Source organism: Eleginops maclovinus, chromosome 5, assembly GCF_036324505.1.
Source record: "Eleginops maclovinus isolate JMC-PN-2008 ecotype Puerto Natales chromosome 5, JC_Emac_rtc_rv5, whole genome shotgun sequence".
Taxonomy (NCBI): domain Eukaryota; kingdom Metazoa; phylum Chordata; class Actinopteri; order Perciformes; family Eleginopidae; genus Eleginops; species Eleginops maclovinus.
In genome coordinates, this window is record NC_086353.1 from 23378090 (window position 1) to 23405164 (window position 27075).

Here is a 27075-nt window from a genome sequence, read left to right on the forward strand (position 1 = left end):
CACACACACACACACACACACACACACACACACACACACACACACACACACACACACACACACACACACACACACACACACACACACACACACACACTCCCACACCTTTTTCATCTTAAGCTTATCTTACATTTGGTCAGAGTAAAATGTGGTTGACAACAGACTACAGAAGGTATTTAAGTCTGCTGCACCACACCCATCAGGGGAAAGGGACATCACGCTTTGTGGCCTTCACTCACATCCAGATTTAAGGCCATTTAAAGTCCACTAATATAGATCTCAGCTATAATTCAAATGTGTATTGATAATCATAATCCAAGTCTTTTCAAGAGTTCATTTTGTTGTTAGCAACTTAAAATTTCATGTGTGAAAATGAACAAAAAGCAGCGATAAGCATCTGCTGCAGCCAGGTCGGATAAGGTGAGTAAGTTGTCTACAGTGTGTGTTTATCAGATCTCAGTCAATGAGAACTATTAAACGTAATCACATCGAACAAAAGTTTGTCATTAGTTTAGCCTGACGTTAAGCTAGTGACCGTGCTGAAGTTTTATAGCTAGCTTATTACTTTCGCTGATTGCATTTAAATACAACACAAGTTCTGATCATTTGGTAGGATTATCTTGCTTAACAAAACAGGAATAAAAAGTTGTTAGCCACCAAGCTTGTTTTGTGCAATAATCCAAAACGCCATGGAAACTACCCGTTATGTTTTAAGAGTGATGCTAACTTCTGGGTTGGCTAACAACATGTGGCACTCATTGCGTTGTGTTTGGGTTGAAATAAAGTCAACTGTATGATGCATTGAACTGGAAATGATCAAATCTCTTGTGAATGTGAATCGATTGACTACTAACTGCTAAGAGGAAGCTAGTTTTCAATGGCTACACAGATAGGCTACATGAGCTCCTCTGAATGGCTCACAAAAAGCTCTAAAGTAGTATTGGATTTCTTATGTTAACACATTAACTGGTTTTATTGTTACTGCAGTGGTAAGTGAGAAACGTAGTAATAGATTTGTGGATGAGGGGGTCCATTACTTCCCTTACGCACATCCTCCCAGTGCTTCCGTCTACCAATCGATGACTGCTATCTGTCTTTGATTTTAGGCCACTTCACGTGCACTAACATTTTAGTATAAAAGGGGCCGGGATGCTCTGTGTGCACCAGTATCGCATTTGTTGGATTTTGTTTTGCACCATTTTTTATAAACCCATCAGAAGGTAGCAGGTAACTACTTTCAGTCATTTTTAGATAGAATAATTGTGTCACCTTAAAGAGAGACACTTTCGGCAACAATTTCACTTGGCTGTTTTTCTTTAAAATGTCATCTTTTAGATTTGTGGTGATTACTTTTGTCCATTTGCTCTGTAGATTTCTCACAAACTCATAACAAATAACAATTAGATATAGTCATATGCTATTTTTAAACATAACTTTACAGTATATAACATACTGTATGTATATTATAATATTTTAAACATATGGATAACTAGTCATTAAAAAAGAAGTCCTTTTGTAAGTAGACAACGGGGAATTCCACTGTAATATTTACAAAACAGGTTTGCTTTCTAAAAAAAAAGTTTTCTTCCTTGTGAGCCATTATTCTCAACTTCAGTAGCATAAAATGTCATAGTTTCATTTCTATCTATATTTGGTAAGTTCTTAGCAAGAGGTAAGTGCGTATGTCATTCATAGCCTGATTTATAGTACATACAAGATATATTCAAAATTCTCTCTGTAATAACCTTTCAATTGCATGTGTCAACTAAATGAAACAAGAATTTTGAACTGGGTACATCCGATGTTCATATTTTTATTTTGGAGACAAATTAAAATAGCACATATTAAATAAGATAGTGCCTCAGTTGCGTACTTAAACATAATTAGGGTTCAACCAAAAATCATCATACTAATTTAAGTAATCGACTGAAGAAGCTTCTGGATGATAGCTTTTTGTTAAGAAATGGTTACCCTACTACTTGAAGTGTCTCCCTTTAAGTAAATATAACTCCTGATTTGTCTTCTTCCTTTACACAGTCATGTCAGGGAAAGTCCTCGTGGTGTTTGCACTGTTGGTGGCCCTGCTGGTATCGTCTGCAGCCGGAGAGGCAAGAGAGGCTCGCCTCCTGCAGCAGCTGTTGGCTAAGAGAGGCTCTGCGGGCAGACAGGAGCCGGCGCCGCAGGCTCCCCCTGCACGGCCGGAGAGAAGGGCACACCTATCAGAGGATGATAGGGAGATTATGACAAAACAAATAATGCAAGCAATTTCAGGTATGCTGTGGGTCGGGGTGTGAGCATTCCTCCTCTGATTGTTTGATTGTATGAGTGGACAGGGATCCAACGAGATGCTCAGATGTGTGTGTACTGAAGCCTTGTGTGTGGTTCATGTAGGAATGGTTTGTTCACAGAGATGAACTCTGAGTGCATGGCAGACCGGGACTACCAGGGCTGGCTGGACTTCGGACGCCGGGACGCAGAATGAGACACAACAACGCCAACAGCTACCGACAGCTCAGACTCACCTGCTCTTTGTTCACATTTTCTATAAAGTCAATGTTCTGCTTTCACTGCAACTTTATAAATAAAATCATTCTGCTGAATAATCAGTCTTCATCACTGCCGCGAGGTAAAAAAGAGACCTATAGAAATATGAAACTGGATGGAAATGCAAAGTGTTTATTCACAGGTGGGTTACACACACTGACATTAACAGCGGTGCTGCTAACAGGACAGAGCAAACACTAGTGCAGTTTGGTTGATTTAAGTCAGAACACACATTATAACGATAACCTGTGTTTATGATTTCTTCCCTTTCCAATCCACAGTATCCTATGCCTTGTTGATTGTTCGGTCAGCTTTCAAAGAAACATGCCCTTTTCTTCTACTCGTCTTTAAATATTACCCTTACAACACAGGGAGTTCACTTTGAATGCCCTTTCCTTTTAATTATATCCTAGCAATTTCAAAACTCTGACGATGTGAAATGCAGCTGATTTGTACAAGCAAGATTCTCAGTCAACGCAGTGCAGTAAATATACATATTGCTTATAAAAATCCCTTTCAACCTGATATATTTTTGGTGAGGTTTTGCTCATGATCAAGTTTAAAAAAGTCAATACTCTATGCAGCCAGAACAGATAACTGTGGAGCAGATGGCTGGATGTTAAAATCATCAACATTGTATATTTCAGTCAGTGCATAATTCCAATGCCTCTTCATCTGGTTTATCTCAGAATAAATACAACATGCTCTGCTCAGTGTAGCAGCTAACAAGCAGGAAGACCAGAGTGTTCTCAGTGGTTATATTTTGAAGGTTCTTCAGTGTGACAGCATCCGTTTGGTTTGAGGTTTAAACTCAAAAAGAGAAAGAGAAGAATATACCCTTAAATGTCCCACAGAGGGGACATTTACATTCTGTATTTCACCCATCCTAGTGTTACGAGCAGTGGGCTGCCATTATGCACGGCGCCCAGGGAGTAGTGTAGGGAACAGTGCCTTGCTCAGGGACACCTCGGTAGCACTTGGTCTTTCAGGGACTTGGACAAGACCTTCCAGTTCCCAAGCCAAGCCCCTATGGACTTCGACACCACCGCCCTAACAATGATTTACTGCATATAGTTATTTTAACTTCCCAAAAGACCATTTTATACCAATATATACACAAGTGATGTTCCACTTTGGGAAAAGGTTTGTTTTTAAAGGGGACATATCATGGTGATTAGTAGTTGACATACTTGGGTTTCTACTCGATCATGTTCAATTGCTTGAATGTTCAAAAAATACATTATTGTTTTAATACTATCGACTTGGAAATACTTTTATTCACTCCATGTCTGAAACGCTACATTTAAGCCAGTGTCTCTGTAAGGACACCTCCTAAAAAATCCAGTCTACTCTGACTGGCTTTAGGGAAAAACTTGCTAAATGTAGTTCTAAGTGAGATAGGAAGGGGGGGCCATGTTTAAATGGCTTTTTTAAATCTCATGTTTTCTGACCATGGCAGCCCAAAGTGTTCTCTTATTTTACAGTTTTTGGGCTGGTAGGCACTCCAGATACCCAAATGAATGTGCACCAGTGTTTTTACATGATATGTCCCCTTTAAAACCAGTGGCAGGCAAAAATATGTAGAATGATAATCACAAAACACAGTATAAAACTTTTTTGTCTTCATGATTATTTTGTGAAAGAATCAGCTGTTGCAGTCAAACAGACCGATCAGGTGATGCTCCTGAGATGAATGTCACAAACACATACACACAGCTACTGTACAAACATTCATACATAGGAATATAACTGTACACTACCAACAAGTTTAAATATGGCTCTAGCACATTCTGTGGCTTCTGTCCTCGAGGCCTCAGAGCTGTGGGGTCTGAACAGCACACAGCGGGGAACACATGGCTGGTTCTAAAGTGAATACGCTGAGAAACAGTCCGCTTTGAACTCTTCAGAGGATGTTTGACTGCTTCACTCTCCCACTGTGGCCCGGCATCCCCAAAGCTGCCACTCTGTGCAACCCCAGACCTTGAAGTTTCTCCACCAAGTTCAAACTGAAAGTGTACCCTCTCCCCTCTCTCTCTTTGTCTGATTGCAACCCTCCACCTTTGTCTCTCTTTGTGGGTGGTGAAGGTTCTGCACTGTGGCTGCACTGCAGGTAGTGTTGAGGATGAGGAGAAGATGAGATGCCGCGCTCTTGCAAAAGCTGCAGGAGTCCCGGCGATGAAGTGGTGGCGGTCCGGCCTCCCGGGCCAACGTGCTGCTGCTGGGATGGCGATGAAGTGCTCACATGCTCACAGCTCCTACAAGATGGCAGGCTGAAAGAGCGAAGGCTGCAAACAGATATATAATAACAATCATTAAAAAGAACAACACAAGAGGTAAGATACATGTTTTGTTTTTGCACAAACATTCAAACTCACATACAAATAATAAAAAGGCAAGACAATGTTAAAAATAAACAGTTAATTTGTTGTGAGTGTCTGTTAGCCTTGCTGCTAGATGAAAAAATATGATGTTAGTGAGTCAGTGGTGATCAACCAGGATCTGATGGTTATTTGAGACGAGAACCTAGAAAGGTCAAACCACATTAACTACAGTACAAACCAGTTAGTGCAGTGTTAGGAGAAAGAGACAGGATTACAGTGCGTGATGTTATTGTGTTAAACTTGGCACCGTGCCTTCCTCAAAGCATTTAAATCCAGCATCCATCAGTAACCCTTCAAGTCTTACTTTGCCCCGAAGGCGCCTTTTAGAGATGGAGGAAGAGCCTCGACAGGCGCTTTCTGCCACTGTGGGGAGTAAAGAACAGATGGTAAACGGGGAGGAAAAACAGCATCGAAGGAAACCAGGAACCTCCACGCTTATTCAGTGAAGGTCAGGCTGTAAACAAAAGTTAAATGAACACAGGTACTTCACAACATGTCAAATTCTAGCTCAAATTCGACTTCAGGGCTTTAAACCCTATTATGCTTTTGGGTTTTCCCTTCCTGTAGTGTGTTGTGCAAGTAAATGGTTTGCAATGGCTTGAATCCCAAAGTTCCCTATGTAACACTTGCACTTCTATTGGCTAGCGCTCCAACACATTGGACATGATAGGCTAAGGGGCGGGAGATCTCTAAGAGGTACACCAATAAAAACAGAGCTGGCCCGCTAACTAATCAGAGCAGACTGGGCTCTGGTTTCAGACAGAGGGTGAAATTCCAGGCAGTATGAGAAAAACAAAGAGCTTTTTTAACATTAAAGCAATTAAAAACATGCAAAATACAAATATGAATCTGAGAAAATGAGCATAATAGGGCCCCTTTAAGAAAACACACAAAAACAACACAGCACGCCACACCACAGTATGTATACTCTTACCTAGTGGAGAAGGAGGACATGAGGAGGGAGGGTTGGAGGACTTGGCAGGTGGTTGTTAGATGAGAGGGGGGAGTCTGAGGGAGGTTGGGACCTGATGGAGAGACTGCGAGGTCATGGAGGGAGAAAAGGCGCATTAAACTACTTGTGAAAAGGATGTTCAATGAGAAACTACCAGAGAATGAAGTTGTAAACTACAGTTATACTACAACTAAAGGGTGGAAACAGCTTCAAAATGAAAGAGAAAAAGCAGCATGGATTTGAAGGGGTTGGATGTTGTTGTTAGTGGAGGCATTGTCTGGTGTGTGGTGTCTGATGTGTGGTGTGTAGTGTCTGGTGTGTGGTGTGTTTGGGTGTCGTACCCATGCCATGTGCCCCGGAGAGCTGCGACAGGTCAGGCTCGTCCTCCTCCAGGTCGTTCAGACTGTAGACGTGCTGTATGTCCACCTCCAGCTCCCTGAAGTCTTTCGTCAGTACGCCCGGGCGGGGGTGCAGGATGCCCCCCAGGTTCGGTTTGGCCAACTGCTGCCACTGGTGCAGAGTCACCGAGCCTGAGGAGACAGTCAGAGAGGACGCAGTTTTCAGCACTTGATGGCATTCTTTTATATTTGAACGTTTTTGCTCGATCTATGTTGCTACCTTATATAGCTTATTTTGTTTGTTTATATAACTTCTGTATGTGCTTATTATGCCTATCCAGGTAATATTCTTCCAGTGAGCCAAAGGATTTCTTGTGTGTTGTTGTGTTTCAGCTGCTGAGTTTGAAATGATCTCTTGTAAAACCATACAGGATTTTTCTGAAAACATGTGCCCACATTTGTTAACGTTTGTCATTAGTAAAGCGTGGGTAGAAACATCCCTTATTTTATCAGCAGAGCTTTTTGGCTTAATGGGTACAAAAATGATAAATACATTTTATTGGAAGAAATATGAAATCAGGAAAGGCGCGAACCAACATCACAAACTATAACGGTTGTGGCATAAGAAGGCTTATATTAAAATGTAATCATGTTATGTAATATAATGTTGGTTCAGTGGTTAAAGGCAGACTGCTCATATGTTTTTGTATACAAACAAGAAATGTATATTTGTATCTATTTGTGCTAGCATTTTTCTTTTTCCCTGAACTATTGATGTACACATCACATTTCTGTGTTACTGCCACTATCTGTTGTTACTTAGCTTTCTGTGCTATTATCAAATATAGATACAGATCACATGATAAATAGTGTTACTTTTTATTGAGTAACTATTGTTTGTTTCCCTTAGTCTTTAAATAACACATTTTATTCGTAGGAGCAGGGCACATTTCTACCTGTGCTTTTAGTATTGTATCACAGGTGTCAACAAAGAGCATTTATTGTCTTGTTTATTTTCTCTTTGCTCCATTTTGACCCCACATAAGCTGGAATAAACTCAAATATGCTGACACGACGCTGCATCAAGCTGAAGTGTTTACCTTCCAGTGGTTTGACTATCTGTAGGCGGTCGGGCAGGTAGGACCTGGATCCTCCTGAGGAGCCACAGGACTGCCGTGAGCTGCCGTTGGAGTAGTTGGTGCCGGTGGATGTGGCCGGGCTGGATACCAGGCTGTCGTTGGGCGTCAGGAAGCCGCTGGAGCCCTCGCCCTCCTCGCAGTCTGCTGCCAGGGCGTGGAGTTTACGCTCGCGCTCCACATCAAAGAACGGCCGCTCAGAGGAGTGGCTCTGCTGGCGGGCGGACAAGCTGCGCAAGGCGGCCTCCAGGTCCTGACCCCCTGGGGTGCCCGGCTGGCCCAGACGCTTCGGCCCACTACCACTGCAGAGGATATATCAGTGTTCATTTGGTTAACATAATCTATGACAACCAGTTTTTATATGACTCAGACAAGAGGAGGGCAAAGCAAACGTCAGTTAACTGTGACCATAATGAAGAATAAAGACGGAGTGAAAATATAAACTGAAATATTACTGTTATTCTTTTCATTGCATTTAGTGACAGTTTAATTTACAACAGGGCGTGGGCAAAAGAAACTAGGGGATATTTTGGCTAGACTAGATTGAATGAAATGAAAAAAATATTTCAACTGTTTTAATTTACTAACACTTTAAAAAATATATATTTATATATATATATATTTCCTTTGACAGAGATAAGATTAAACGGCCAAGACTTTTAGTTAACTAGAACTTAATTTAAAAAAATGTGATGTCAGTGACTAAATATCATTTTAAAAACTAGCAAGGACATGACACATTCAAGGAGGTTTCTAAAAGTATGAAATATGCATATAAAATGATCATAATTAGAAGTTTAATTTTCCATATGATGTAATCTTATGCACTTAAACGCACCTTTGCTCTTCTTTCTGAGCACTAGTGCAGTTCGGCTTGTCCTCCAGGGTAAGGCTGGCGTTGTCGGAGCCGTAGTAGCTGGTTCTGGGCGTGCTGGTGCAGCTGGCGCGAGCGGACTGCGGGCTGGAGCCGGGCAGCCCGGGGGAGGGGCAGCGAGACCGCAGCCTCACCGCCTTGTTCACCACCTTCACAGGTTTCAAACACACGCCACGGGTGAGTCCTGGGGGGAGAAACGGGGCATGAGCGGCCATGGAAATGATCCAACACAATCTATATGATTTATTTCAGCTGCAAACCTGAAAAAATATCTAGCTGCAGTAGGATATCAGAATAAGAACTAAGGTTTATGCCAAGTGGGTTTTTATAACAAGAAATAGTTTTGGAGAAAGGTGCATAAATAAAGACAGAAAAAAAGAAAATGGAAAAATACAAACAAATATTGAAAAATAAAAATACTGTTGAAATATTACAAAGACTCATTTGAACAAAACAAATTAACAGAAAAGTAAAATACAACAAAAATATAACAAGTTGCTGAAAAATTGTACAAATTACTATTGATTTAGAAGCTACAATTGGAATGGCCAGCTCTGTTGAGATTGGTCAATCACTAAGAGATGTCCCGCCCCTAAGCCAATCACACACAATGTGTTAGAATGCTAGCCAATAGAAGCAGTGTTACAAAATGATGTCACTATGTCACAGAAGTAAACAAAGGACTTCAATGGAGGCGTTTCAGGCAGGGGGGGAGGAGAAAATCCCTCTGGAGGGAACTTTGGGATTTGAGCATTTGCAGACCATTTACATGCGCCAAAACCCTTAGACCACACAACAGGGAAAGCAAAACCACCAATTAAGCATAATAGCACCTCTCCAAACTGAAAGCAACCCTCCATCCTGTCAGTCACCCTAAGTCAGTAACCTAGACGACTGCAGCTAGGAAGAGTGGGAGGTCACCACGACCTTCTGGCCCCTTTGTTTTTAAAGTTGCTACTTTATATTTGAATCCAAACTCTGAGTCTTTATATGGTTTGTTACATTTGAGCTTTTGAAAATATTTTTTCAAAGATGTCAAAAGAGTTGACAGTTGCCTGGCAACATAAACACGCAACCCCAAAGACTTTGGAAGAACAGAATCACAAATTTAGAAATGACTTATTTGAAACAACCGGACTGTAAACGTGTGTCCATCACTCATATAAGGATGATTAAGTAAGGACTTATCGTCCATTTTTATAAAATGCATAAAATGCCAGACTCACCTGTACTCTGAGGGTGCGGGGGTGTCCAGGCCTTTGCGAAAGGTGCCCTCTATCTCGGCTGCCAGAGAGTCCATGGGGAGGACGGAGGCCAGCGCAGGTGTACCGCTGCACCGTGCTGTTGGGGAGGCTCTTATTGCGCAGGTTCTTTATGTCCCCTCGCGCCTCGCAGAGCATGTCCTCGCACTGTGAGTACTTGTCCTGCAGATCCTTGAGCTGCAGACAGGGGAAGACATGTCTGTCAGACTGCAGTACAAGCAAGGAGCTGAAATATGTACATTATTAATGCTTTAAAGTAGGCTTCTGAACAGATACACGTAAACAGGTCTGTGTGGGACATGGAGAAAGGCTTTCTGGGTAACCGGTGAAGGCTTTAGAGTAGATGATGTAAAGAAAAACTATGATTGTAGACAATAAGTTTTAAGTTAAAAGGTATTAACCTCAGTGTACATACAGTCTGACAGAAGCATTTAAGTTGGGACGGACATCCAACACAGGAAAACAAACAATTCATGATTTATAGTTTGTAGCTTTCTATATACAATTGCGGTTTGGCTCTTGCATATGCTGACCAAAATGTCCTAAAAATTAAGTCTGAGTTTAAAATATAACTCAATTTATTCCTGTGCTGTCATTTCTACATATAAATATAACAGTCTGCAATGAACTGGTGGTCCCCTGTGCGCCCCACCTCCTCCTTTGCACAATTGTACATTTTATGTGAGCAAAGAAACATTTTTTGTCCCTCCCTTAGGGGCTCCGTAGAAAGTAGAGGGACCCTACTCCAGATATTTTGTCAAAGTGATCATAAGTGCTTGCCTCTGATTGAAGGTTTAGCTGGCTCTCCCGGGAGGCACTCAGGTGTTGGTTCAGCTCCTCGTTTTCATGTGAGAGCTAGAGGGACAGGGGGAGAGAGTCAGCAGAGTTTCACACTGATTTGCCACCGTTCCTCCAGAACACAGGAACCCACTCTCACCCCTTTGCAGCGAGCCTGCAGGTCGACCACCTGAGCGAGCAGCGAGCTGATTTCCTCCTGCTGCCGGAAAAAGTCCTCCACCTTCCGCGCCAGCTCCTCTGACAGGTCCACCACCTGCTTATTGACGGATGCTGAAACACACAAGTCCTCGTAAATACACCTCCAGCTAGTGCGTCATTTAAAGAAAACTGAAACAAGGCTTCAACACTTACAGAGTTCTTCCACACACACCATCATCAGCTCCTGCTCTTGCTCCTCGTAGTTGGTTGTCTCCGTTGTGAGATCACTGGCCTGCGGAGATAATCAAAACATCACATGCTCGCACTTTGCACGCTAACGACCGGTTTTGTTCCACTGTAAAACTCTTTGTCAGTGATTATATCTGATATTTACCTGTGTTTCTACATCCCATTAATGCATGGTATCCAGTGTAAAATGAGATTGTATACTGCTCCCTTCCCCTAAGCCACAGCCTTTCAAATTGCAACCATTGCCTTTCCCTGTGTGTGTGTGTGTGTGTGTGTGTGTGTGTGTGTGTGTGTGTGTGTGTGTGTGTGTGTGTGTGTGTGTGTGTGTGTGTGTGTGTGTGTGTGTGTGTGTGGGAGCGAGGGTTTGGTTTGTTTTATTTTGTTGTCTGTTATTATTTTCAGCTTACACATGCATTCAGCATTTTGTAGATTGTGTAAGTACTCTCTGTTATCTCATTCTTCTTTTCTTTTTTAGCTATTTTTTTTACAAGAGAAAAATCTTATGCTTTTGGTTGTACATGTTGTGTATTAATCTCAATAAAAATGTGATCACAAAAAAAGATTCCATACTGCATTTCAAGCAGTTTCTGAAACTAAATATTTGCTCGAAGTATAAACAGAATAAAGTTGTTCATAATACTATGTATACTACACAGACATGAGCATTTAAATGTCCATGAAAAGCATCCAGTGTGTATGTTTCTGTCATTTCAGCGTTACACACCTCTGTTCGCAGCTTGCGGTTCTCATCCTCCAGACCCTTCAGTTTCTGATGCAGGAAGTCGTAGTGGACCAAGTTGGTGAGAGAAGTGCACGACTCGTTTCTTTTTATTCTACAAGGAAGGAAACATGTGTTTACATTAGATATCTTGGCAATCATTGATTAAAGTACAAATATATTATTCCGCTCAATTATATAATATTTAACTTAATAACTAAGATGCTGCAATGAGAATAAATGGACAATAATGAACAGAGATAATGATTAACTGCTGATGGGAAGAGTGTTAGCCGAACGCTAAGCTGGAAACATTTAAAGAGGATCAGAGGAGATGTTCTGACCTAGGTTTACTCTCACAGACTCAGACAATTACCACTTTCTTTTTCAATAATTATAATAGGAAGTTAGGAATTCTTTTGTGAAACAATATGAGTTTAATTGCAACACAAAGGATTGTATTCTGTTAATTTGATCAAAAACGAGGATCGTGAAGCACTTGTTTTCAGCGGTTTGAAAAAGTGTATTAAGAAACTAATCACACTTTTTAGTCCCAATGAGCACTGTGTGTGTGTGTGTGTGTGTGTGTGTGTGTGTGTGTGTGTGTGTGTGTGTGTGTGTGTGTGTGTGTGTGTGTGTGTGTGTGTGTGTGTGTGTGTGTGTGTGTGTGTGTGTACTCACGGGGAGCGTGATTCAGCGTTCTCGATTTCCTCAGTGCTCGCATAGAACTGAAGGAGGTCGTCTCGCATCGTCAGCTCATGGCGCAGTTGAGCGATCTTGAAAACACAATATTTAGGTATTGTGAACTGTATAACACCTCAAGCATGATGAAACAGTTTGTGTGTTTCAGTAGGTGTTAAACTTGTCACACATGTTCGGTTTTTACCTCTTCCTTTGCAATTTCCAGCTGTTCATCCAGCATTTCATTGCGTGCGGTTATTTCTTGGTTCTGTTTCAGCAGGGATTGACCAATCCGCGCCGCTAGCTCGAGATCCCGCTCTTTCTGCAGAGTGATGCAACACTTTGTATTATTTTATAGAACAATGCATGATTTCAATGTATTCATAATGTGGAAGATAGACAACCAGCACTTTGGCCAGGAAATCCCGATCACAGTGTTGTTGTTTGAGTCTTAATTGACTGTGATAGAATCAAGCATGCTGAAAAGGGTGACTAACAGAGACGCTCAGTGAGGCAGAAGACTTAAAGCCTCTATAATCCCGTTCATCTGCTGCGTGTCTCACCTCCTCCAGAAGGTGGGTGACTGCCTTGATGTCATGATACGTCTTGGTGACCTGGCCCACTCTGTCCGAGCACAGCACTGAGGGAGGAGGAGGGAGAGAGGGATTTAATGAATGGGGGACGAGACGGACCGCACACAAAGGATACTGTAACAACAAAGCCTTGCTGTCTGCCTGGGCTCCAATTCAGTTTTTCATTGTATTACAACCATAAAAATAAATAAAAAATGATTAGCACATTCACGGATTAAAGTTTGCTTTGTTTGCCGCTTATAATTACATTAAAAAAAAGCACTGCTGTTTCTCAGCAGTTCGCCAAGAATAAAACTGGCAGCAAATGACATCCCAATATGTCCCCAAACTGTCTCTTTCCCTTTAATTTATTGCACTTTTCTGGTTTTCAATTCCATTTCTGCTCTAATGGAGTGGACTAGGTCTATAAAATTGATCATTTTTCATAGATTATATAATCATGTAAACAAATGAATAAATGCATCACGCCCTTGTCACACATTTCCTTTTCAAATGTGTATGATTCAATAAAGCACCATCAACACAGAGCCTGAAAACAGCTCTGTGTTGATGAGATCCTCGACTACATCTTGTTTCTATGTTTAGTTTCTGCCGCTACAGACCACAACATCTCCATGCAGGCAGCTAGATACTGATCCTCTTAGCTTGATCCCTTTTAGCCCAGATAAGAGGGCAATAAAGACCTTGTTCTCCTGGATACCGATATAGCTCATCAGGAGAGACTGCCTGGGCTGAACTGATGGAGTGTTCACGCCGGCAGGACACGCACAGCATGGAGGTTGGCTAACGACCTGCCACTTTGTTTACATCCTGGAGAACGCTGTGTTTAGGTCCACTTCAAAGTCAATAATGGTGAAGCTCTGACAACTTTTCATGTGTTCGTAATTTGTTTATTTCACAAAATATTTCAGTTAATAAACTATAAGCACAAAACTGCGTAATGATTCTGTGTTTCTTTTTATACTACTCACAATTGTAAGTTTTGGGAAGTGTGCAAAATGTGTCTGGACTAGCGTGCAATTCTGAATGACACAGCACGCATTTAATCTGAAATCAGTTGTGTAACTTACTTTGGTGGAAAGCTTAGCTCAAATATAGACATGGAAAGTTGCCATACTGCAAAGTAATCAGATTGAGGTGCTTGAATTTGGCCGGATAAACTGTGAATGGGCGGCTGTGTCAGCATCTAATCAGACTAATGGAAAGAACCTTGGGATGCCCTGCACAGTAGCTGTATCATGAATTATATACATCATGTCCATCAGTCTGTGGTGATTAACGGTCAGGTAGAGGTCATGTTTCCATCTGTACTTAGTAGATTAAAGAGAAAAGCAAAAACGTTTCACAGGTGACAGTGATTCTCATTAAACTGATCACTAGGTTTTACCAGACAAATGTCAGGGAGGATACATGGGATGTGCAGAAGTATACACCAATATCATGAAGCTGAAAAGGTCATTGATGAAATTAGTTTGAACACTGAATGTCTAATAGAAAGATGAATCCTGTACCAGCTCCACTGCCTCCCAAATGAAGGACTTAAATATTGTCATTTTAACTTATTCAAATCAACCATGAAATGAAAGATCTTGCCAAATATGACAGTCAGATTGACTCTTACAGTAAAATGTTTTGTAATATTCAAGCCAACAACGAGGATGTTCTCCGGAAAAAAATATATTTGATCATCTAACAATTATATAACAACTGGAACATCCACTGCTAACAAAGATGGTGTCATCTACTTAAAACGGAAAAGGTGTCTCTTCAAATTTCTCAACAACCCCTATTCGACGACCTTCCTTCATGGCAGGTATTTTATCTGAAACCCCAATAAGTGCAGTGTGTGAGCTCTTGAGTTGTTCTGAAAATATTTACCAGCATAGTTTTACGTACCCTCTGAAGTGTATTGAGAGTGAACCACTATTAACTTTTAGAGCAACATGGCTACAGCTGTCTCCATCAAGACCTGAGGTACAGGACATGATTTGTCGGTTATTTTCTGGACAGCTGTTCATCTGATGTACTTCACATTTGGCGGGTTGATTGCTCACGACCAAAAGAAAAGCCAGTGTCGATATGAAGGTGTTTGGATGAGCGCTTCTCGAGAAAACTAGCAGCAATGGTCGAGGCCAAGTAATTGGTCCGTTTTGAACGGCCGTTGGACTCAATAGGATACTCGACAACATCTACCATATGGAGGTTGAAGTTAACTGTTTCGGTTTTCTGTTTGGTCGAGACTTATGGGGCTCGGGGGCATCTGTGGGGATGGTACTGGGATGGTCCCAATGGGTTGTGTTGGGGAATATTTTGCTTAGGTGTTTAACCTTTGACCTAGTTCATCATTTTCTCCTTCCTCTGTCTGTATTGCCATGGCACAGTCTTTCGGCCTTGGAGGTGCTGTTATCTTCATTAAGGAGGGGCAGCCTGGGCTTCCTGAGCCTTGTTGTTCCCATACTGGGTACGAGCTCATGCTGACCTAAGATTGGTTTTATTCTTTTGGGACAGCTGGGCGCCAGTTTATCTGGCACCAGGTGCTCTTGTACGCATATTCTATTGACCTAGATGACAGTTTTAGTTAAACGTAGGGTCCATATTTGTCTGGCGACTGAAGAATGCTGATTGTCCATTCTGAACTGGTTAAAACCTCGTATTGTGGTAGAGATCTTCAGAATTGATCAGGCAACCATTCTGGCAACCCGTGGCTGCAGCAAATGTCTTGTCATTCTCCGGCCGTTAACTTCATAATAAACCTTTAGTGTTTGCCATCAAGTTCCAGCTCTCCCTGTGTCTCTCTGAGATTCGTCTCCATTGCTTCAGAAGTTTCCATCACAGGTTGGCCTGGTGGGCTTTTGGGGTGTTTGTGTTCTGTGCCTCATTGGTTTGAGTGATTTATTTTTCAAAGAATGGAGTGTGCACTGCAATGTTATTTTAGCAAACAAAATACTTCTACATTATCCTGTTTGTGAAAGAAGAAGAAGCAGAGTATAAGTTGTTTTAAATATGTTTAGATTATATGGCTCTATTTCAATTGTAGTTAGCAATTGGTATGCTCCCCACCTAGCCAATTAGGGGCTGAAAATATAGGAGCCATACAGTATGATAGAAATGTATCATTTATCTTTTTAGGTTTTTATGACTATGTTGCTGTTTTGCCTTACTTTTTCTTATCCATTACGAACATTAAACAAGAGAATTAAGAATAGATGTCTAATGCTGGTTGTATTGATTGTATTTTATATTTTGCTGTGGGAAACATGCTCTAAAAAACAATAGTTAAAAGCAACAAAAAAAAGAATGAGTTTATAGCTTGACTCAGTTCTCACATAATTCTAATCAACAACAGTGTCAACATGTCTATTTCTGATCATCACCATACTGAATGACAGTTAACTACCGCCTGAATTACATGCAATTGGTTGTGTCATTGCCAAATGACATGATATAAATGAACAATGGTTAATCAGATAATAGACTCCTCAAATCCTCTTGTACTTAAAGTGGATTGAAGCAGCAGCTGGAAGGTCAGCAGGTTTCAGATATGGCCCACACACACACACACACACACACACACACACACACACACACACACACACACACACACACACACACACACACACACACACACACACAATAATATCCATTTCACTACAAAGTCATTCAAATCCTGAAAACGTGCAGTCTAATCATCTGCAGTACAATTTTTAACCTGAGTGCCACAGCGAGCATAGAGCAGATCAAGGAACTGGATGATGCTTTGCCACCTAGAGGTTTTAGGGTTTGAGTTAAGCTAAATCCAGGCAGCTACCCTGAACTGCAGGCCTAATAGTGCACACAGTGGATGAACTCTGCTGAGCTACATATACTTATGACGTCTGTTGTGTTGTGGGGATCAGACAGGCAAGGATCCGCTTCATGAACAAGACTCGCATAGATCCCATATTGATCCGTGTTGTTGTGAAAGGGCAGACTTGAACAAAACTGGCAGGAGGTTTCTCTCACAGCGTTCTACTTTTAAATTGGTATTGCTTTTATTTTAAGTATAATTTAAGAGTCTACACGTTTACTAATGGTAACTTTGACCTAATTATGAACAATAAGGTAATAAATAACATCATTTGTGTCAAATCCATTACAAATAGGTTTAAAATAAGAGCAGTTTTTTTTGCCAAAAGATCATATTAACACACGAAAATCTCCAACCTGAACAAATGAAGTATATGTGCACTACAAATACAGTATATCCAATTTGAAGTCAGAGACAGAGAGGCTGTAAATTAGTTTGTTTGGGTGTCCTGTATGTCTGGATTGGTGCCCGTGTCGCAGTGTTGGGATGCCAACCACGTGCCCATTCAGACAAAGAACGCCTGGTACAGAGGAGCAAGAGAGGAGGCTTTTAACACATTTATGACATACATCAAAAGCCTAACATTACATTACAAGAAATTCAAACATAACTGACAATACTGGTCTGACACAAGAGAAGCAGCAGAGTTAATGTACCGGCACTCTTCAGTTCTTCAGAAGAGGGTTTGGGAACATTTAACAGCGGTACCTTCAAGAGCATTCAGCCAATGTGATTTGATGAATTGAATTCTGGTTCTCATAATTTTCTAAATCAAGATCTTAGGTTCAAAAGAAACTGGAAGCATTAAAATACTGCTCCTTAATTCTATGGCTCTGACTTCCATATAATAAAACAAAGAGAAAGCACTACATTTTCAATGCTGACATGTACACAGAGATGATTGTGCTGCTGCAGCGTACGCACGCACACACACATACACACACACAGGCTCAGTGACCTTCACCACACTGAATGTATTTACAAAACTTTACCCGTCTCAGGGCACTGTCATGTTAAGCCAAAAGGAGTCTAATGAAAAGAGCTGCAGAAGTCGCATTTTGTCCGATGTTAACCCTGATGTGTGTGCTGCACCTTCAATGACATCACTGCAGAACATACAGCCCTCAGATAACACACACCTTGACAACGCAATGTACGACAAAACACACCAGACAGCAGCATTTTAGTCATTATTAACCATGACACTTTATATTTCATTTGATATAACCTCCTCTCTCAGCGTGTCAGGCTCCTGTACGTGTCAGCTCCCTTTCCTCTGCATCGTCCCGCACCACCAACTTATCTCACCTTGTGTCACCTCCCGGCAAAGGATGTCCTTGTTGTTGTTGTTATTATTATTGTTATTGCTGTTAAGACACGTATTCTCCTCGACCACTACTTCATTCACAAGACTAGACACGCTCTTGTTTTCTTCCTCCGCCTCGGATGCAGAGGAGCTCCACACCTCCATGGTGACCGGAGAAAAAGTGCGCTCCGCCTCTCCGTCCATCGGTTAAATAAATCCCTTTCTTCTTCTTCAGATATTACTGTGTATGTCCTGCGCTGTCACACACTAGCTGCGGCATCTTTCTGCTGGCCTGTGTGTTTTGGTACAAACCAGCCTACGTGAGGGAGTGTGTGTATACCTGTGTGTTCCTGTGTGTGTGCGAGAGAATCTGAGCTGCTGCGTGTTAATATTTAATCCCTCAGACTTTAACGGGCCATCTGTCGTCATGCCTGCCTTCGTTCACCTGGCCACGTTGGACTACCGGGTAAGAAAAAAGGGGAGGAAGAGGAGGGGGGTTGAAGGAGGAAGACAAATCTTAACCTGAGCCATAAAAGCTGATATTGATTACTGAAATCATAGAGATAAGTATGGTCAGCTGTGATTTAAAATATAACCCCGGGTAGGGATGCTGACGCAGCTTGAAAGGATGCTGCATTAAGCCCACCCACCCCTGTGGAAGGGGAGGCAGATGGTAGGTTCCGCCCCTGCCAATGGCTGCTCTTGTTCTGTGCACAGACGTAATAGCAGACTCAGAGAGGGCTCTGCTGTGTGACACTGCTGCAGACAGAGCCCCGCCCACTCTACAGGGGGCTGATGGGAGAAATAGAGGGAATACAGTCTGGGATTTTATGGGTTTTGTCTGGGATCATTTTTACTCATTCCTGCTATTCATATACATTTCTTTCTATACTAAAATAGTTATTCAGTTAGTGTTTTAGTAAAATATTTTATGGAATTTAATATATTATATACAGCTCCGGAAAAAATTAAGAGACCACTCCACCTTTATCTTAAATCTTTCTCTCTACATGTATGGCAGTCAGTGTTTGTTGAATTCCAACACAGAGAAAAAATGTCAGTAGTTTATAGAATACAATAACTAAAATAAAAACATTTAACTCAAAGACAAACCTATAAATAATAAAACAATAAAGATGATAATGCTGAGGTGGTCTTTACATTTTTTTGAGAGCAATGGAGAGTTGTGTCCTAGTTTAGTATTCTTCCGAGATTATAAGGGGATCGCTAAGTTTTTCATTTCGATTCAGTTTTATTCTAATCTGTGTTCTTTCCAATTACAGTGAACTTTATCCTGCTGCAATGACCCAAAAGCGTTTGCCCACACCCCTGTCATCATACACACAGTTTTGTCTCCGTCCGTCCGTGCCCTTGCAGATGCTACTCTAGACACAGCAGTTCTCCTACAATCAAATATTAATGCCATCATCAATTTTTCACCCACAAACGGACTCCTTTCAGCACGCGACAGACAGTGGAGACACAGCTTTCACCTCTGCGAAATACCATCACTATGCTTGCTCTTTTCCAGCATTTACAGGATCAAATCTTGGAGAGAAGCATGTGTATGGTTAAAGAGATGACTTCAAAAGTCTAGAGGAATGTTTTTGAACACTTCAAGTTAAAAAGCCAGTGCTGTTTAGATAACATACTGTAGGTAATAACGAAGTAAAGTCTCAAGTACTTAAATATAAGTAGCCCACAATAACAAGCAAAGATGTGACCACTCCCAGGAATAGATCAACAATCTGCTCTGATTCTACTTCCTCCAAACATTTTTCCACCTCAAGCTTTGAAATAGCCCTTATATTAACTAATGATTAACATATTTAACTTGGGCAACTTGTAACAAAACAAACGCATAGCAGTACAGTTCAAATCTTGATAAAAGCAGCTCAACTCACTCCTGTTACTCAGTGTGATGATAAGGGCCTGAAAACTGAGAGCTCATATCGCTGGAGGAAACACCCTTGAAGGTCTTCAGGATTGTTTTGACCCACATTGAAATGCAGCCCTGCACAACAATATTATAAACAGTTATTATTTTTTAAAGATAGGCTCTACCCACAGTCTTCCAAGTATCTGCAAAGTAAATAGCGTGCTGCAAGTTAGATCCCTCTGCTACTCGTCTGAGACGTTGATGCTTCAGTGGAGAGTGATTAATGACATTGTAGGTGTGCCCATGAACTTTGGCAAAAATGCTTCCATGGAATAATGGTTGTTTGTTTGTTTCACAACTAATGATATTATGGTTTATAACTCTGTTACCCCCTGCTTTTGTCAGAGGAAAGTGTGCTTGCTTTTATACCAATTTTTTATCATTAAAAATCACAAGTCTTTCTCTTTCCAATAAATAATTTCAATAAACAAATCCTTTGTGCGACAGATTAAACTGGGAGGATGTTAAAACAAAAAATACTAATTATTTAGCAGACACAGAGCATCTTTAGCATGTATTAGAAGTCTTAGCTTCTGATGGAAATATCTGGCTCTTCAGCTGCTAAATGCTCCACTGTGTTGACCAGCTGGTTGCTACCTTTGTCTGTCTGCCATGTGCGGCAGGAGAGGTAGCACACTGGGTTGATCAGAGCTTTGTCAATGAAATCAGTTGCTATCTGTGGCTGGAAACAAGATCAATAAGCGGTGAGGATGATGAAAACCGTAAAGACAGTACAGTTGGTTGTTTAACCAAAGAAATCTACTGGAAATATTCAGGTTTCATAATTGTAGTTTGTGCCTTGACTATGACATGTGACCATCAAAAAGCTCTTTATTTTTCTCATGTGCTGCACCACCTCTTTTCACCTTCTGTCTGAAACCAGAGTCCAGTCTGCTCTGATTGGTTTGCTGGCCGGCTCTGTTATGATTGGTCAACCACTTAGAGATGTCCCACCCCTTAGCCTATCACGTACAGGGATTTTTCTTCGAAAAATATAGTACGAGGGCGCTAATGTCATGTTGGGTCAAAATTTCCACCCCACCCATTTTCCGGAGAAAATAATGCATTAAAGCGAAGTGGAAAATACTGGTTTCTTCATGTCTTAAGCAGCTCATATATTTTTTGAGTAATTATACAGTATTTGACAAACAGAAATATTGTTTTCTGCCATCACTCATTTTCAGTGGAAAAAGAAACTTAATGGGGTGTGATCCTTAGCAGACCATTTACAGGCGCAAAAACCTATACCATATACTACTATACTTAAAAAAAATAACAATATCAAATGCCACCTGAAAAAGAAAATCAAGCACTGGCTTGGCACGGGTTAGTCTGCCCTGATAGGAACATGTAGCATGGCTTGGTACAGCCTATCTAGCAGACATGTGGACCAGTGCTCGAATTACGTGGGAGCCAGAGGGAGCCGAGCTCCCATAGAGTGATGACTGGCTCCCATGAAAGCAACAAAGTCAAATTTTTGAGGGGGTCTCTCATATCTGAAGGTGTCTGCCATATATTGCATTGTAATTTAATCGTAAACAACACTCATTATCCATCCCTTTGCGGTCTCCAACCATTAAAGACGTTACATTAAAATAGGCTAATACCGGACGTGCTTATACGCTCAAGAGCGCAGCATACTGCACTTCACCACCACACCACTAGGCTACGTGAGCAAACTGGATAAGATCGATTTGACAGCACTCGCAAGTCCGAAGAAGTCACATAAAAATGTGCTTTTGAGGTAAAGACCAACAACACATCTTAAATTTAAATGTAATTGCCAGTTATGCCGCCGAAAAAAAGGCCACCTGCACCGAATTCATATTCGGCCCTGACCAGTTTCGGTTTTACCACTAAAAAAACAAAAATAGTTGCAGATTTAGAATCAGAAAATGGCCTAGCAACAGCTAGTTCTAGCCAGGCGCCTAACTCTACTGAGCCAGAGGACGTTGTGGCTACAACCAGTCATCATGATGTTTTAGCTGGGACACTTACCAATGACGATGAGGACGTTGAGGAGGAATTGGACGGAGAAGAGGCTGCGGAGACGGGGTCGGGGTCCGGGACCGATATGGAACTGAAGCACCTGCGCCACCTGCCTCAGAACTGGGGGCTCACACAGTGGCGATCGTGGAAGGAGAGAAATCCATGGTTGTGTACAAGTGAGAGTGGCCTTGGGTGCGCTCCCTGCCAGGCAGCAAAAACTCTCTTGCTCCATGAAAAAAAGACTGGGGTGCACCTTTCGGATGCATGGGTTAATGGGACCGTCAGTAGCTCATTGCAAAAGCAATTACGTAAGAAGATTTACCTGCACCGGGACAGCCTTGCTCATAAAAGAGCAGTGGAGATAGCAGAATCAAAACAAAAAGATGTTCTGCCCACCAAAGTTGTAGAGCTGAGTTGGCTGCCATCGACGTTACATCAAGCTCATTTAGGGCGGCGTACACTATAGCCAAAGAGAGATTGCCATACACCAAAATGACGCCGATCATGACAGTTAATGAGCTTAATGGTGCAACAGTGGGCCCTGCACACCGCTCCGATCACTCCTGTGCTGCTATTGTGAAACATATAGCAGATGAAATGAAAAGAAGACTTGTTTCCCATGTCTTGAAACTCGACTCACGTATCAGCATAACGTTGGATGAAAGCACTGTGCATGGACGCTCCTATATGATTATCTACATGAGGTGCGATGTAACAGGTAATGGAGACGTAGAGAACGTGTTTTTGGACATTGTTGAGTTGGAAAAAGGAGATGCAGGATCTCTTTACAATGCGTTAAAAGACAGTCTTCAAAATGTGGGGATAGAGGCAGAATTTCTTAAGAGGAACTTCATCAGCATAGCCACAGACGGAGCCGCTGTCCTTACCGGTAGGCATACAGGACTCATTGAAAGACTTAAACAAGACTTCCCTCGACTGCAGGATGTACATTGCCTGGCACACCGATTAGAACTAGCTGTTAATGATTCTTTGAAGGCTGTGGCTGGGTGCAACCATTTTGACATTTTTATTTCAAAGCTTCATAGTCTGTATCACCAATCCACCAAAAACGCACGGGAGCTTGAAAATGCTGCTAGGGAACTAAACATGCAGATTTTAAAAATAGGCAAAGTCTTCACAATCAGGTGGGTGGCAAGCAGTTTCCGGACAGTTAAAGCTGTGGTGAAAGATTTTCCTGTTTTGGCACAGCACTTTACAATGGCCAGCGAAGATGCCTCGCGCAACGGTGTGGAGAGGGCGAAGTATGGTGGCCTACTCAAGCATCTGACATCTACTGGCTTCCTCTCCGATTTGGCAGTGATGAAAGATGTGCTTCGTGAACTGCAGGGGCTCTCATTGAGACTACAGAGAAGGGACACGTCTCTGGTGGATGGCAGCAGACAAATCCATCAAACCATCGAGATACTGTCTGCTATGAAAGAAGATGCCGGTAAAACGGAATCCAAGATTCGCGCAGGCATAGCAAGTGGTCGGTTCAAAGGCGTTGTGCTTAGGGAAACGCAGCCTAAGATTAATAAACCCCAGTTTTATCAGTCCATCCTTGATAATCTCAGATCACGTCTTCCTGACAGTGAACTTATTGCCATGCTCAAGCCTCTAGATCAGCACTTTTGGCCTGCAGAGAGGTCAGACCTAATGCTATTTGGAGAGCGCGAAGTGGGGAGATTCGCAAAACTCCTCTGTGAATCTTCTACCGAGGCTATCGAGGAATTCCGAGATTGGAAGCTTCAAGGTTCTCAGGGGAATACTCTTAAGAAACTTATCGTCGCATGCCGCACTATACTCCCGACCTCAGCGGAGTGTGAGAGGGGTTTCTCGACTTGCAATGACACAGACGATAAAACTAGGAACGGACTGCGTGCAGCGAGCCTCACTGCCCTGCTATTCATTGACTTGAATGGACCTCCTATTGAGAAATTCAACCCCGTGCCGTTTGTCCACTCATGGATTAAGAGTGGCCACCGGACATCAGCATCATGGATTCCTGGGCGCAGGCCCCAGCCAGCTGAGAGCAGGGCAGTTTGGTCTCTTTTGTCTCCGTAAAGCCCAACAAACATGATCAGAGCATCGAACTGAATTGTTACATGATGGGTGAGTTTTGTCTATATATGCGTTCATTGGGTTACATTATTTGACAAGTCCTGAGAATGTCATGTTTGCTGTTGAACTTGTGCTTTCTTCTATGTTGTTTGACAAAGCCATAGGCTACATAATGCATAACAGTTCACAGTCTAGCCTGTCCCTAAACTGAAATTCAAAAGAATATGTTTAATCTATTTCCGTAAAGCCCAACACGGTCAAACATGATCAGAGCATCGAACTGAATTGTTAGGCCTACATGATGCGAGTGTTTTGTCTATATATGCGTTACATGATTTGACAAGTGCTGAGAATGTCTGTTGAAGTTGCGCTTTCTTCTATGTTGTATGACAAAGCCAATATAGGCTACATAATGCATAAGTTCACAGTCTAGCTAAACTGAAATTCAAAAGAATATGTTTAATCTATGTATTTGTATGTATTGCGATATTGGAATGAAATATGGACAATCAATAATATGTTTAAATTAAATGGAACCGATTTCTGTAAAACAAACCCCAAAAAATCTGTCTGTTGTGTTGTGCGTGTGTTACGTGTGTAAGTTGTTCGCGGCTATTTAATTGACATGTTAGGTTATGGGGGGGGGGGGGCGGGGAGTCCAACTTGTTTTTATAAAATAGAGAGACCCCCTTGAAGACAAAAACATAATTCGAGCACTGATGTGGACTCGAGTCACATGACTTGGACTCGAGTCAGACTCGATCGATTTTAATGACTTCAGACTTGACTTGATCAAATTCGGCATGACTTGCGACTCGACTTGGACTTGGAATACTATTAACTCGATACTTGACTCGGACTTTGCCTCTTTTACTTGTAATGACTTGACATGTCTCGAGTCAAAAACTACATTTCCTGATCATGGACAATCCCTGCAATGCGAATTTGCGAAGCCCCGAAGACCGTACAGTGCGAGAGCCGGCAGGCAAGCGCGAGCGATGCAATCATGTGGCGGCTTTTGGCCTTTTGGATTGGATCAGGGACTTAACCAACGTGATTGGATAATCCCCGGCATTCCCCTCATTAATATTTACGATTTCACAGGATTTCACCTGCGGAAAATATGCAATTGCGCCGCGGAAGGGAAGCCTAGTCGAGAGCTGTCCGTCCGGTCTGCGTGTCTCTCTCTCTCGCTCTCTCTCTCTCTTAAAGGGATAGGCGCTCTGCTTCTGTATGACCCTTATTACAGTGTTAAGAGGATGAAATGTTGCTTTACACATTTCAACACTTAATACTGTCACCTTGATTCCAATGTCAGATACCTGTATTTGCCTAACTGAATTAGTTTATAGAGAGAAAAACATTTTGACTAAAACGTTTTGAGTTGTCGTCGACTAAAACTATGAAGGATAAAAAGGACTAAAATGTGACTAAAACTAACAACTATTTTTGTCCAAAGACTAAGACTGAATCTACATAGCTGCCCAAATTAACACTTACACACACACTTATAGAGGCAACACCTCTCTCTCTCTCTCTCTCTCTCTCTCTCTCTCTCTCTGGCAACACCTGAGAAAAAAAATGGTTCACTTTTCATTTTCCCAATGTGGACTGTAAAATAACTGCCCCTATTTCACATCCACTCAGCTCATATGCCTCACTGGTCAAGGCGTTTTACTAACTTTATGGTCACATTGGTGCCTTCCGTGCTAAAACAATTCAAACCCAATATTCACTCTCACTTCTTCTCTGAGATACTTTGAAGGTCTTAGGGTGCATGTGTATATCGTAAAAGATTTAAATACAGAAACATTGAACATATTTCAATCTGTATCTATAAAATTAGACTGTAGATTAGATTGATATGTTCAAATTATGATCCATAGTCTAATAATTGCAATATTAAGTGAAGAGTACATGAAAAAACTTGAAAAAGATTGGGACTTGGACTCGACTTGGCTTTGATGTGACTCGGACTTGGACTCGACTTGCCCTTCTCTGTTTTTACTTGGGACTTGACTCGGACTTGACTGCTAAGACTTGGGACTGACTTGTGACTTGCCAAACAGTGACTTGGTCCCACCTCTGCTATCTAGCATTATGATGAAGTAGCGATACAATCGCATGAAATACTATCAGTAAACAGGGCAAGGTCATTAAGAGTACTGATACCTAAAAACATGTTTGAATACACCTGCATCATGACTGCCATTATTAACTGATGAAGCAAAACAGTAAATGGCCAGGCATACAGTACATGCTACACTTTATCCAAATCACAATATGGTTATATATTATATAATAAGGTTTGTATTTGTAAGAGGAAAAATATCCAAATGGTTCAGCCCAGCAATAGATTCTGGGCTGAGATTACTATGGCAGAGCAGGAGTTTCCTAACCTTGTCAAGTAACAGCAGAGAAAATATGTCAGATATCTTGCACATTCACACAGTGCGCTTAATGTTATGCGTCGCTGACCAAACCACTGTTTAACTAGCATTGCACTTTAAGTGTCAAACTGTTTTGAAATAAGACTTTATGTATATACTATAATCCATTTCTAATACTGTAGGGGTCTGTAAAATGTAAAGTCGAGCTGATCAACACTGAATTTAAATCTGCGAGCAGATCACAGGGTCAAATGAATGAGGCCTCACGTGCACATCCTCTGCATATAAGCAAGCCTTATAGCAGTCAAGGCAAGGACGCACACAATCTCCCATTACCCCACAAGTCTAGACACCTAATAATAAACCCTTCCTGAGCGGCAGCTGGGATGTACCGTCTGCAGCGCTGCAGTGGAAAGAGTTCAGGAAGCCAAGTGGCCCCAGGTTAATTGGCTTGGTGACATTTGACCTCTGTGACTCACAGACGTGGCATTGTGTGTGTGGACGAGAGGGGACGGGAGCTTTCACTAACTCATTACAAACACACACCCATAAGTGTATGCTAATTATTGGCAAGATATGAAGATCAGGTAGTCAACATAAGCTGATACTCACAGAAGTACTTGAGCGTCTCTTGTATCTGCTCGTGTGTGAGTCCCAGAGCGACGATGGGTGTCAGCAGAGGGGTGTGCAGCCAGTCGTCATTGTCGTACCCGAACACCGTGTCGGCTCGCAGAGTGTAGCTGGGCTGACCCTCAGACAGCAGGCTCACTATCTCCAACTCGGGCAGGTCGGAACAAAGGTCTGTGTTTGTGATTGTATGGGTTGATATGATGATAAAGAAACAAACAGAGAAAAAGGACTTTAACAACAACATGTCAC

At 41.8% G+C, this 27075-nt stretch overlaps 2 protein-coding genes across 3 annotated transcripts in view; one reads left to right on the top strand and one right to left on the bottom strand.

Moving 5' to 3' along the window:
• Positions 1–220: 220 nt before the first annotated feature.
• On the top strand, positions 221–2592 carry LOC134865031 (gastrin/cholecystokinin-like peptide). Of its 2 annotated transcripts, none has more exons than XM_063884415.1 (3): positions 221–420; positions 2038–2271; positions 2409–2592. In XM_063884415.1, the coding sequence occupies exons 2-3, from the start codon at positions 2040–2042 to the stop codon at positions 2480–2482; spliced, it is 306 nt and encodes a 101-aa protein (XP_063740485.1). In that variant the 5' UTR covers positions 221–420; positions 2038–2039; the 3' UTR covers positions 2483–2592. The 2 variants fall into 2 exon arrangements, with proteins under 2 accessions (XP_063740485.1, XP_063740484.1); XM_063884414.1 differs by lacking the exon at positions 221–420 and adding an exon at positions 1178–1227.
• Positions 2593–2660: 68 nt separating this feature from the next.
• hap1 (huntingtin associated protein 1) overlaps positions 2661–27075 on the bottom strand; it is a 30753-nt gene continuing 6338 nt past the window's right edge. The window contains 16 exon segments of the mRNA XM_063883444.1: positions 2661–4829; positions 5860–5950; positions 6219–6407; positions 7316–7653; positions 8190–8380; positions 8382–8409; positions 9452–9546; positions 9548–9664; positions 10268–10342; positions 10425–10555; positions 10637–10715; positions 11397–11505; positions 12072–12166; positions 12277–12393; positions 12635–12711; positions 26809–26997. Of these exon segments, the coding sequence (XP_063739514.1) occupies positions 4448–4829; positions 5860–5950; positions 6219–6407; positions 7316–7653; positions 8190–8380; positions 8382–8409; positions 9452–9546; positions 9548–9664; positions 10268–10342; positions 10425–10555; positions 10637–10715; positions 11397–11505; positions 12072–12166; positions 12277–12393; positions 12635–12711; positions 26809–26997 (2303 nt within the window). The 3' untranslated portion in view covers positions 2661–4447.

What these genes read in the sequence shown, in the direction of transcription:
- LOC134865031 (XM_063884415.1), top strand. Translation starts at nt 2,040, where the DNA reads ATGTCAGGGAAAGTCCTCGTGGTGTTTGCACTGTTGGTGGCCCTGCTG. An exon ending in AATAATGCAAGCAATTTCAG is followed by an intron (nt 2,272 to 2,408) that starts GTATGCTGTGGG and finishes GTTTGTTCACAG; the next exon opens with AGATGAACTCTGAGTGCATG.